This window comes from Paramacrobiotus metropolitanus, unplaced genomic scaffold, assembly GCF_019649055.1.
Source record: "Paramacrobiotus metropolitanus isolate TYO unplaced genomic scaffold, Prichtersi_v1.0 Parri_scaffold0000234, whole genome shotgun sequence".
In the NCBI taxonomy this organism is placed as follows: domain Eukaryota; kingdom Metazoa; phylum Tardigrada; class Eutardigrada; order Parachela; family Macrobiotidae; genus Paramacrobiotus; species Paramacrobiotus metropolitanus.
The window spans coordinates 94,110-107,380 of record NW_026570454.1 but is presented as its reverse complement, the minus strand read 5'-3'; the positions used below and the strand labels follow the sequence as shown (position 1 = coordinate 107,380).

At 45.0% G+C, this 13,271-nt stretch overlaps 1 protein-coding gene and 1 long non-coding RNA gene across 2 annotated transcripts; both read left to right on the top strand.

Moving 5' to 3' along the window:
• The first annotated feature begins 1,293 nt into the window (after nt 1-1,293).
• On the top strand, nt 1,294-4,723 carry LOC129601412 (uncharacterized). The gene is made up of 6 exons (XM_055500208.1): nt 1,294-1,421; nt 1,482-1,609; nt 1,668-1,827; nt 3,329-3,486; nt 3,726-3,787; nt 4,595-4,723. Exons 1-6 carry the CDS (start codon nt 1,405-1,407, stop codon nt 4,721-4,723), a joined length of 654 nt encoding a protein of 217 aa, XP_055356183.1. The 5' UTR covers nt 1,294-1,404.
• A 17-nt stretch (nt 4,724-4,740) lies between these two features.
• Nucleotides 4,741-5,330, top strand: LOC129601394 (uncharacterized). The gene is made up of 3 exons (XR_008692216.1): nt 4,741-4,815; nt 4,977-5,144; nt 5,219-5,330. It is a non-coding gene; the product is annotated as an uncharacterized LOC129601394 (long non-coding RNA).
• The last annotated feature ends 7,941 nt before the right edge of the window (nt 5,331-13,271 follow it).

Sequence of the window (13,271 nt, the reverse complement as noted above, 5' to 3'; positions counted from 1 at the left end):
GTTGGGAAAAGGGCCGCATAACGCTGTCTTCTCTTCTACCATTGCACCATTGCCCCATTGTAATGATTTGGCAGGATAGCGCCGTCAAGTATTAGACTGAGTGCTTCCTTAAGAAACCAGATCCACGGACCCGAAGTGAATCTTCCTCATCCCAACTTTGTCAGGGATTGTCGAATGAGGTCACCCGCAGCGCAGCCTAAATTAGTGTAAAGGTAGAGAAAACGCGAATTGCTAATTATAACCGAAAAACAGAAAATGTCAATTGAATGGCGTTCATTTGCGAAGTAGCAGTTAATGCATATCCCAGTATCCGCCACGTCCACGACGAATCTGTAACGAAACTTGCCTTCATCTCCCAGAACGGCGATGCCATTCTCGAAGTGAACTCAATTCAGAGCTGGCTGACAGGGCCGTGACGTTTGATGGGGTATTTCTTAGTGCTTTGAAGTCGCACTGAGCTTTGGCTTCTGTTAATAATAGTCAATATTGCTCAATGAAATTCAAATCTTTGCGCAACCATGAAACCAGTAGAAGTTCACATCCAACGAAAGACTGGGTAATCGTCACTTAGTATTCTCGACATGCCGTGCCGACACGTATTCTGAACAAAACTACATGTTTTAAATTTGCAGCTACTGAGTGTAGTAAAAGGACAAGCAGTCCACAGCTGTGTCATCCTCAAAAGCTATGGACGACACCAGCAGGACACTAGAGGGCGGCTGCCATGGTGACAGATGCGCTTTTTGGCCGGTTTTCTCAGTAAACTTCTGTTTCTAGCCCCCGAAATTTGGGTTTCTTTATTGAGTCTGATCTATTAGATCCACAGAAAGCTTTCGGTGAGAAAGAAACTTGAGAACATTGTGTAAAAGGGACAACAAAACTATGGGACTACGGCAAGCATTAGTACGACTGTGCTTTCCGCATGCGACAGTGATGGCGTAGTGGACCGTTGCGCAGTCCTTTCCCAGTCCTTAAAGCTATAGTAAGTTCTTCTTATTGATTACATTTCAACGTTATGGATAACGTTTCAACGCTGACAGGCATCAGATCTCGTAGTGTTGATGTTTGCTCCGTTCACGTTATAGTTATCAAAGTGGCCAGTGGCCACGATCCAGAGCAGATTTCTTGCGGTGTGACCGGTGCGGGGAGGCAGTGTACTGAGTGTTTGAAGCGCTTCTGCAGTGGAGTAAGTGTTTCATTGTTGAAAGCGAGGATTTTAAATCACTTTTGATTTTTGAATCTTGTTAGCATTTCACTAGCTAATGAATTTTGCAGTCATATTGATATTCCCCTCGCAGTGAACAGGTTTTCTGTTACGCTGCTGTTTCGGGTGCTTGTGCGGTATTAGGTTCCCGTTCTTCCATTTCTGCGCCTTCAGGTATTTGAGATCTTGGACCAGTCATCATGGACGGTGTTGTCAGGTAAGTTCGATGCTGAATAATGAAAAATAGATCTGTTACTGCGCGTTATATTTTTCGCAGACAGGACAATATACGGAAAATTACCCGTACTGGAAGGGAATGGAGAGAAAGGGGCAGACATCAGGCGGCAGGAGCAGGTGATGTGGCTCAGTCCTCCCCCGATCAACTCTGCGTTCTTCAAACCGATAGTAAGCTCTTGTGTGCCATTGTTGGGTGTTAGTCAGTCAGTGATCATAAAATCTCTAGTGCCGGAGCCCCTGATGACTGATCAGATCAAGAAGTATGATGTCCGCGGACTTGCCTTCCATAAGGAATTGTTCGAAGGCGGCCGTCTTTACGAGTACAGCATCTTGGTTTTCGGACAATCAGAAAAGATCCAACAGTTTGCTAAAGATTTTGCGGACGTGTAAGTTTTCTGTCATAAGTGACATGCGTATGGGTTAAGGCAAAAGATCCAAACCAGTAGATGAACGCTGAGTCGTCGTACTGGATGCATGACGATGCAACATGGAGCAAGACGTTCGTCGCTGTTTCTGTGGTTGCGTTCTGGACCCCGTCTGTCTTTACGCTTTACTTGAGCACGGTAGAACGAAAAATTTTAGTTTTGTACTTATTGCACTGGGGTGGCTTGTTTGTTTGCTACGGGCATGGTTGGCCACGCTCGGGAAAAGTCGCATTTGTTGGGCAGCACATTCTGAATACGCATGTCAGTGTCTCAGTACGTTCGTAGTGTCTCAGTACGTTCTGAATATGCTGAATACGCTGTATTACACAGTACGTTCACATCGTAGTACCTTCCAGTTTTTTGTAAAGTATCAAAATACTCCTCTTACAGCTTGTCCACTTAGTTCCGTCGTGAACGGCTGTATTTGGTGGATTTCGCGGTTAATTGATAGTAGTCGCCTTTGCTACACACCCGATCGCAGTTGTTGGACAGTACCCATTTAAGAAGTTTGTGTTGGAGCACAGTACTTACACAGTTACGCTGCAGTAATTTAAACATATTATCGAACTTCTGAATTCCTTACAACTTGTCTACCGAAGCGAAGCAAAGGTCCTCTATGCTCAGGAAATTAGAGATTTTCATTTTCCGTTTTTTTACGCATCAAGATTAGTCCTTCGGTAAGCTGTAGTAGGTGCTAAATTATTAAATTGAACCACCGCGACTCCTTTTACTGCGAATGGAATCTATAGTCATAGAGTCGCTGCAAATCATACCTGTTCTAAGCAGGGCGCAATCCGAGGGAAACCGAGAAACGGCTGAAAAAGGCGCCGATGGGGGAATCGAACCCCGGCTACGTCGTTAGATCCGCGTAGGCAGTACCACTACACCACGGCGCAATACGTTGAAATCCTTTGAAAGACTTTATCGCTGTACGTGAGCCGCTTCTCCGCTCACACCCCCTTTGCAGCTTTCGCTACGTCCTCGTAGCGAGACTAAGCGATCCTTTAAGCGGCGGCTCCGGCTCACCGCATCCTCCATCCATTTTAACTTTTTATTCGTTTTTGCTCTGTTCCTCCCGTTCGAGGTTAGCACACTAGTCTCATAAGCGAAGTGGACGTACCGAACCTTGATCTGCTACCATCTAAGCAGGGCGCAATCCGAGGGAAACCGAGAAACGGCTGAAAAAGGCGCCGATGGGGGAATCGAACCCCAGCTACGTCGTTAGATCCGCGTAGGCAGTACCACTGCACCACGGCGCAATACGTTAAAATCCTTTGAAAGATTTTGTCGCTGTACGTGAGCCGCTTCTCCGCTCACACTGTTTTATATTACAGTAGCACCGTATACGTACGGTCAAGTTTCTTAACGTTAACGAGTAGTCAACGCTAGTACCCGCACAAAATTGGTTGACTTTCTGTCTAGTTTCGTAGTGTCTTGTGTTGCAAGCTCATTGTGGCAATAGGGATCGGTGGATGATCACCATCTACAACAACGTTGTTGTAAAGCCAGAAGATCGAGGCAAGTCAATTGAGGTAGACGGGGACACCTTGTCCGTTCAAATTCCCGCAGCCTTATTCACGCTGGCTCAGGACACGTGCAAAGACTCTGTCAGTTACAAACGTAAGTTTATGTCATTGAGTAGTGGTTGTGCGCGCAGCCAGTTTGTTCTGGAAAATTCGTAAATGTCCTTGCCAGTAGTAAAACGTCGTACATACCGGATCTCGTTGTGAAAATAGAGTATACTGTTTGCTACAGAATTTAACGTAATGGTGAATTTCAACCAAACGTACAAATTCAAGGATTTAGCAGGGTACTGCTTTTTTACTAGCCGATAACAAATTGCTTACGTTTTTCCACAGATCTCAAGACAGATTTCTACATGCCGCCGTCGAACGCTATGTCCCGTCACGTACTGTACAAGGTGAGGATGCAAAACACAAACGCCCGAAAAATCCCACCATGATTAGTGCTCCTCAGAGAGTTTCGATTTTGAGTGTTTATGCTTTTCATACTAGGAAATTTAATTATATCTGTATCCAGTCTACGTGTAATCCAGTAAGTGTTTAAAAGCCCGCAAGCGATTTATGGCGGAAGAGTAGAGCGAAAAAACTAATTTATGCGTTAACCTAACTTGTAAGCTATATACCACGGCGAAACTGTTTATGCGGTAAATGCATTCGGCATGCGATGTGCACGTAGAACGTCCATCCTTCACGCTTCCCTCCGGCTTCCATAATCCAAGAGCTACATTACTTGCCATTTCATGGGAAGAATATAAACCGAATCCGTTTCTAGCTATTTCTAATGCGTATGTCCCAAGATTTCCAAATTAAGGGGGAAGCGGCCGCTAATCTAACTGTGTGTTGAAATGATGTGCTGAAATGATGCGTCGTTATCGTTATGCGATTAATTAGTTATTCACGCATCACAGAGCCATCAGTAGCACAAATGTTTCTGTCCCTTGCGAATAACTGTAGTTTGCGCGGTCGGGTATTCCTAAATCGTACCTTGTAAAGGTGGGGAAATCCAAACTCTGAAATGACGTATGATACTGCTTAACTAGTACATGCCGTCTGCATGACACTGTTATCCAAATTGTTTTTACCTGGCGCTCGATAAATAATTTCTTGTGCGTGCCGCATCGTAGAATATCGCACATATTCGAAGACGGGTGCCTACTTTAAACCAGCAGTACCTTACTTTCGCTAAGGGTTCGCTGCTGTTTTAGAAAAACGGTTGGAGACAGCAAGCCCCCTCCACCGACCGCAGCCTCCCGCACGTGGCAGTTTGGGCATGGACGGCGGTAGCCTACTGTCGCCGAGTGGAAGCGGTTTGGGTAAGCCCGGCTCGATCATGAACGCGGTATCCGTCTTGGGAAGTCGCCAGTTTGCCCATCATAGTGGGCACACAGCAGACCAGTCGATGGAGCCTGACGGGAATCGGAAACTGGTGAGCGAGAAAGTGATGGGATGTGGTGCTCAACATTGAATTAACAACTATGTAGTGCAATGGTATTCGCACAAAACCAAACGAATGAGTAGCAATTTATATTTACCGGAAAACAGAGATTTTCGTTATCGAATAATCGGGTTATCGAATGTATTTTTCAGGCTGGTATGCAAACTGGCCAGGCAGGCGTGAGGACAAACGAAAGCGATGTGTTTTCTTGGGAGGCCGGTAGCGGGGCAGCAAGCGTCCAGCTGGACGCGGGAAATGTTGCAGAAATTACAAGCGCTATGCTGATAAGATGCACAAACGCGAGAGATGTTGACGAGCGGGTATTTTAAATTTATCAGACTGCAGTTTTTGAATGAGTACCCGTATCTGTAATTTGGATTTGCGGGTATCTTAGGAAATCATCAACCAGTGTCTGCGACGCATAAAGACTTGGACCGACGCCACTAAAGTGCTGTTTTTGAAAACTTTACTGGAAACGTACTTCGGAGCACAATCAGAAAAGACCAGTATACCTGAAATCGTTGATTCAGACGAAGAAAGGATACTACAGCGGGAGCGCCTGGAGAACAAACGTTGGAAAGGGAGTCGAGTGAGCAGTCAGTGGTAAACGATTCGTGGGAGAAGAACGTTAAGCTGTTTTCGCGTTTGATTCGCAGTGGTCTGTTCTCGCCCGCGGTAGTTTCTGACGGGTAAGCTCTAAGCAGCATAATAGCATGGATTATACGCGGCGGAAAATGTTTATAAACCCGGAATCGGTTAACGTAATCGCTTAAAACGTTATCAGAATTAGCGAGGTTTGCTTATTATCGCCCGGATGTAAATTTGTAAATATTTTTTAAATCAATGCTTTATTTTTTGTTTTTTTACATGCAGACATGTCCCTATAAGATTTCTTGCTACAGCTTTTATCCGGGTGCAACGCTTGTCTTTGTTAGGGCTTTAATTTGAACAACAAGTACTCGTACATTATTGCTGCTAGACACTGGTTATGCAATAACACATTAACACTGGGACTTATTAAGTGGTGCTTTGTAATGCAGCTGTCGTTTTCTCATTTGCAGCATCGATCATGTTCTGAGGAGCACTGGCGAACTGGTTCAGCGCATCCCGACGCTGTATTCCTTCATTGCTGAACTGATTGGTCCTCTGGTGGCGGATAACCATTTCAGCCTGGAAGACCTGGATCGTCTGCTACATTCAGTTCACGATCATGCGCTAGAATATCAGGCTGTGTTCCGCGATTGGTCCGCCGCGTGTCTCTCACCACAACAGAAAGAGGAACTTGTCAAACGCGAACCATTGATCGACAGACTGTATTTTGGTTAAATCTTTGATAATCGCGCGAAAAAAACATTTTTTTGATTATCGATGTTTTTTTTTGGGCAGTGTTACGGTACCGCCGCCATTTACTTGTCGCTTCCGGATGGTACAATAGAGTTTGTCTTCGTGGATATTCAACCAAGTTTTTTTTTGGGGATACAATTGTACACATTCATGAGTAAAGTAATTCAGTACGATACTGCTACCTTGGAGTTTTCCTCATGACTGGTACAAGATAGGCTGTGACATAAAACTCTAGCTGATTGATGGCGACGGAATAAATAACTACTATCTAAGAAAGTATACTGCTTTTTGCGGGCACTGCATGACCGTAGCGTAGATTGAATAGTAAATTTTAGTTTTTTCAGCTTATTGTTTATGTTATTACATTGAGTACCCAATTACATAACCGAGAAATCTCATTACAATCTCACTGTTTTACTGTACTGTTCGGTAATATGTGTCTATCCGATAGAATAATGTTGCGGCACTTGACCGGTACGAGATTTGAATGCAGTAACGTTAAAGACCACTCAATTTGTATCAGCTAACACACGCGCACTCGGCACTCGTAACGTGAATTTTATATTGCAGAAGCACCATTGCATCCTGCTCCGAGTAACGCAGCTAGTAGTTAGTAACGCAAACCGGTTGGTCGAGCGACGCGACTCATGCAATCGCATCCTTCGAGCACCGTGCCGATATCGCCAAACTGGACGCGCTGCTGCAGTACGACGGAGTGGCCGCCGATTTCGGTGTGTACTATACTTTCGTCGCGGGAAACGTCTGCGCCGGCTTATACGCGCCGGCCGTTTCATACTTCCAGCTGGGCCCGCTACCTCCAATATTTTGCGGGCGTGGCGTCGCTGTTACCCGACATTTGCACACCCAACTGGAACTTCAACTTAGGGTTCACCCGGAATTTCTCTCTCATTTACAGTCACAGGAAGCTCACTTTTTACATAACAAGTGTAATAATCCGCATCCGTTTCGTCTTTATCCGTTTTTTAACCAACCGGGCGCGGTTTGCTCGGAAAACTTCATGGCGATTCAGTCGTACAACCGTTTTAGTTGTGACCCGATAGGTCACCGCCTCACCGGCGGCCATCAGTAACGGGAATCAGAAGAGCTGTCGGGAGATTTTGCTGACCATCTGGGAGAATCGGACACTACCGCGCGCATTTGCGAAACACACAGAACATTTTCACAAAGAACATGGCGAAATCTGCTATCACCGAATGCTTCACATATAACAGTAATTATGTATGTCTGCCATATGATGCTACTATATCGTGAGTCTGGCTTGCAAGCATCCGTAGGATGCCATACTACTTATGCAAGCTTGGCAGATTTTAGCTGTTATAACCGGAATCATGAATCCCGCGCACAACCGTTTGTGGTTTCTAAGATTACACCAATTAAGGACAATGGCCCGGTACATAGCGTCAGAAATGGGAGACATACAGTAAAACGTTCGCTTTCGCGCACTCCGAATCACTTTTTTGTAATACATTATGTCATTCTAAAGCTAAATGATTTGTATACATTGTTTGAAAAATCGTTTGCCCGCGCAACATCCGGTTGCCGAGATATGGCGTACTAAAATGGGCGAAACGTTTAAATGCATTGTTGTGTACGAAAAGTCTGGTTATTATCCGATCTTCTTGAAACTTGCTATAAAAGACACATGGCCCTGAAGTCGAAAGTGAACCACTTTCAGATCCATAGCATTTTTTTTCGATTTTAAAATTCATTTTAAAATTATGGGAAAGTGCTACGAACCTGAAATTGGCTCACTTTCGACTTTATAGCTATGTGTCTTTTATAGCAAAGTTTCAAGAAGATCGGATAATAACCAGACTTTTGGTGCACAACAATGCAGTTAAACTTTTCGCCCATTTTAGTACGCCATATCTCGGCAACCGGACGTTGCGCGGGCAAACGGTTTTTAGAACAATCTATGCAAATCATTTAGCTTTAGAAAGACATAATGTATTACAAAAAAGTGATTTGGAGTGCGCGAAAGTTAAAGTTTTAGTGTATGTATCCCATTTTTGACGCTGCGTACCGAGCCATTGTCCTTAAGCCGACACCATACGCAATTATATGTTCGACTAGAAGAAAGAGAACAACGAAGAATCCAACAGATCATCACCGGATAATCCATACATACGCGAACTATTCCCCATTCGCCGATATCCACGCCACATTTAGTGAACACGTTGCGGTGGGCCATACAATGTACGACAAAAAGAGGTTGAACCGATCAGTCGGTCCGCGGTTCAAAATAACCTCGCAACGACACGCCACCACTACTTTCAGACGCTCGCGCTCCGTGAATATCAAAGTGCAGCTATACTAGTTGCATATCAGAAGGTGTAGAAAAAAATTTTAAACTTTTTGATACTAAACCTGTGGCTGTTTATGGCGAATAGCACAAATTCTAGCCATTTTGCTTTCCCATAGACTTAAGCATTGATTGCAAGCCAAACGGTTATGCGCACAGATCCTATGCTGTGCCTACGAGAAAGAAAAATGGCTAGAATTTGTGCTGTTCGCCATAAACAGCCACAGATTTAGTATCAAAAAGTTTAAAATTTGTTTCTACACCTTTTGATATGCAACTAGTATAGCTGCACTTTGATATTCACGGAGCGCGAGCGTCTGAAAGTAGTGAGTAAGCGTCCAAGTTTTAGTGGTGGCGTGTCGTTGCGAGGTTATTTTGAACCGCGGACCGACTGATCGGTTCAACCTCTTTTTGTCGTACATTGTATTTTTGATTACGCATTATGCGGCGACGACATGCCAGACTGGGCAGAAAGAAGAACACACACACTAACCGAACTCCCCTCGAATATTACAATCCCCGCGCGTGCACAACTCCCAAAAGAAAAAGGGGAAAGAAACACAGAAAAATAAATCATCAAGTTTTAAAAAAAGTCACCAAGCAAATATAGACTTCTCAAAAAAACGAGAAAGAGAGAAAACAAACAACCGGTTTCGTGTTTTTGCCCCATCGTCCACGGATATAAGATACGTTGTATGTATGTCATTCGTATGTAATTTTGTGATTATGCTGCTGAACAGGAATCTGATGCGCAACAAGTAAAATGCCAAGAGGAATGGTGAGAAAAAGATTGGCTGCACATTTATTGCAATCAAAAGTCATCAACGAACGGCGGTACATTGAAACTGAATTGCGGGATGCCTAGTTATAGGCTATGGAACACTATCGTAAAATAAGATCGCACGTTAATACACAATATTAATGATCGGTTCTAGTCGCTTGCCCACATTAGCTTTTGTTCCGCGAATTGCCTGGAAATGCGGTTTATATGCGGAAGCCTCTTTCTTCCACTCCTGTTTATTTAGATTTTAGACGGCTATACGCCTCAAAAGTCGTTGAATCCGTTAAGTACCGTTTTAACTGCATCACGTACCGTTTAGCCAATCAGGCAAGGCGACTGTACCACTGAACGTGGAAAAAAGTGACACTGAGTTGGCTTAAGAACTAACGGTTGATTTGGGCACCTGGGAAATCTACCTAAAAAGAAAACTCATTGAGATCTCTCTGGGGATCTGTACTGTCAAAACGCAAGGGCAATAGTCTCTTTATCTCTCCTCGTAACACAAGTGTTGTACACTAACTTGTAAGGTAAAGCGTTATACAACCCGTAACAAACAGTGTAAGACTAAGGCAAACCACGCAAGGACACGTCACATTAATCTCAATCACATAAATAAAACTTAGACTTTGTTGCTCGAGCATTTCGACGTGTTTTCGCTTTATTTCCAGTACACATGCGATATGTTGCCGGTTATTACAATAAACGAAAACATTTTTTTCATGGGCTGACACGAGCGCCACGACACATTCGCTTCAGTCTGAACACATGCTGAAAAAACGCTTCCCGTAAATGACCCAAAGACACCACCAACAAAATCGGATCAATCGTCGCTTGCAGACTGTACAGCCCATCCCCGATTTCCCCCAGTAAATCCAACCAATCCAGCTCCACAAAACACAGCATCGTATATTACACCGGCGAGATCGTGCAGCAGACGAAAATACTCGCCGTTATCAGTGTCAACACGCGGAAGCGCGCGACGAGAGAAGCGAGAATTTACGTTCTCTACCGGGACCTTTCAGTTCAGCGCCATCCGATCCGTGTTCGCTGTGATGCGCAGTCATCGACTCCAGTTTCATTTTCCCTCGTTCATGCTTCGTCTTTGCTCGTTGGAATTCTTTCTTCAACAGCAACGGATACGCGGCAATTACCAGAAAAATCGGCAGATCGAAAAGAACGAGTTGTAATGCGATGAAAGTACGCGGTTGAGCGGTGTTGTTCAGTCGACATCCTGTGCGGTAATAAACAGCATCGACGGTGGTAAACAGTACTAAAACAATATGGGCATAAAGAAGAACCGCGGCGCATGATAACACCGCCACCTGGCAGGTGTGACGCTGCCGGTAATGGATGGGAAAGTAGGTCGCCCAGATGCGGTGCAGCGTGATCACCGTGTGGCTGTGCGTTGTCCAGGGCGAAATGACCCATGCGGCGTAAATCGGGACGGTGCACGCGGCGAACCCTAATTCTAAGTTTGGATATAAATTGTGGATAATATCAAAAGGACTGTTTAACATCGTGTAGAGAAGATTCGAGCAGCATAAGGCGATTAAGTACACCGTGAAGGATGTGGAGAACTGGCGTTGTTGGTAGAGCAGCAGGAGCACCACGGCGTTTAAGAGAATCGTGGAAATGGTGATGATGATGCGGAAGACAATGTCGAAGTACTCCACGGGACTGTGCGGAGGGACGGAGGTGGTGTTGGAAAAAACATCTGTGTCGGCGGAAATGTTATGCGCCGTGTTATTATCCATTATTATGTTTGATGAAACTGGGTTCTGTGTGGAGCTGAAATGGGGATTACACGAAAGGCAAATGAATTACGGTAAAAACGAGGAACAGGCCAGGATGGTGGTCTACAGGGAATTTTGTCGGAGTGGGATTGCACAGCTGCCGAATGTGCTGACACGGTAATTTGAGTCAGAACCGACGTAACGGATCATAAGTTCATAGGGTATTCATAGGTGTACAGCGCGCGTTGAATGAAACCGCTTGTATAACTTGTTCGCAACGGTAATCTGCGCGCGTTCTGAAAGTTTCCGCATTTACAAAATTAATATAGTCAAGTCAATAAACAATTTTAGACATTTGAAGACAAACCGTAAAAAAAATTCAGATTTTTTAGGAATGGTGCTTTCGACCTTTTAGTTGACTGTGATTTGTTTGGTTTATTAAGTCCTTTCAGTTTTTGTTTTATAGATTCTGTGGCCGGTTTGTTACCGTAGATCATTATTCAAAATCCGTTTAAGGATTTCCCGGGAACCTGAACCCCCAAGAGGGTCTGGAAAAAGTCTTCCAATTAACAAAAAATTGAACGACAAAAAACACATGCGGTCTCACCGATATGTTGTTCATATTAAATGGACACGAAGAACCGCATCAAGAAAACAAAGGAACAACGATCATTTTCCACCTTTTCCATTAAGCGCTTCCTCGTGCCAAACATTTATTTCTATGATACAAATAAAGCGTTAGAAACTTTGCGAACACGGAACACCAAACGAACTCCGGGTGACTTAAAATTCCAAGAAATTTTTAAAAACCCGATGAGACGAAAAACAGAGTTTATAGAAGCGCAAGCCACGCTATTTATTGCCACAGACCGGATATTTATTGCAGCACAGCACTGTTGCCGGTCGTATCTGATAGAAAGCTTGATTTATAAGAAATATTTTTTCATCTTAGCGGGCTAACTTCAGCGCCGCGAAAAATCCGTACGACCTTCGCAAGATTATCAAACAACGCTTGCCGCAGATAGCCTAACGACACAATTAACAATAGCGGATCGAATGCTGCCTGTAAACTGTACAGTACATCCCCAATCTCGCCCACTACTTCCCATGACCCTATATCCGCAAAACACATAATCGTGTAATAAACCGGCGAAATCGTACAGCACACAACGATGCTCCCGGTAATCAGTGTTAACACTCGAAACGCTCGCGACGACAGCAGGGGGTACTTGTTACGCCGCGCTGCGTCTTGGTTGTTAACTTCTTCAACGGATTCGTGCATAGTTTCTCCATTGGTCTGCCGCACCGTAATGGTTGCCACTCGCCGCTTGTGCCGACGTTCGTGTCGCTGCTTAACCCGCTCGATTTCCTTCTTGAGCAGTAACGGATACGCGGCGATGATGACCGCCACCGGCATATCTAGCAAAAACTGCAGCGCGATGAAAGTGCGCGGTTGCGCACGGAAATTCAGCAGACAACCGCTGCGGTAGTACAGCGCATCCACCGCGATAAACGGGAGAAACACAATATGGACCAACACCAGCAGCGTCAAGCAGAGACTGACAGCGACGCGTTTATTGTGGCGCTGCCGGTAGTGCAGGGGTGCATACGTCGCACATGTCCGGTTGAGGGTGATGAGAGTATGACTGTAGATCGTCCAGGCTGAGATCATCCAAGCGCCGTAGATCTGCACGGTGCAGGTAGCGAAGGTTAGATGCAGCGTAGTGCGTAGTTGCTGGATGATGTCGAAGGGACTGTTGAGGATGGCGTACAGAAGGTTGGAGCAGCACAGCGCGATTAAGTAGACGGTGAAGGAGGTGGTGAACTGGCGCTGCTGGTGGAGTAACACGAGGACCAGGAGGTTTAAGCTAAGGGTGGAGGATGTGGTGAGAATGCGAACCACCGCGTCAAAATATCGCGCTGCAGTACTGTGGACGTGCGAGGAGTTTGGGGCGGGCGAGGATAGGGTTGACTCGTTATTTAGTGGGGACCAGTTCATTGTGCCGTTACAATTAGGTCAGTTAAAGATGCAAGCCAACTTAGAAAAAGGGAAGGAATTTAGGCACTTATTCCGTTTCCGTCGGCCAGCCGACCAAACAACCGGCTGAACTACATTTAAATGGTGAAGTCCACATCAGTTTTGGTCACACAATAAAATCGCTTGTTCTGACATCACCCCGAAACAGTTTTATACGCCCCATCATTCAAGCGTCACATTGACTATTCCATGCGTGCGTTTTGTGGAAAATACTAGAATCCCTTGCTA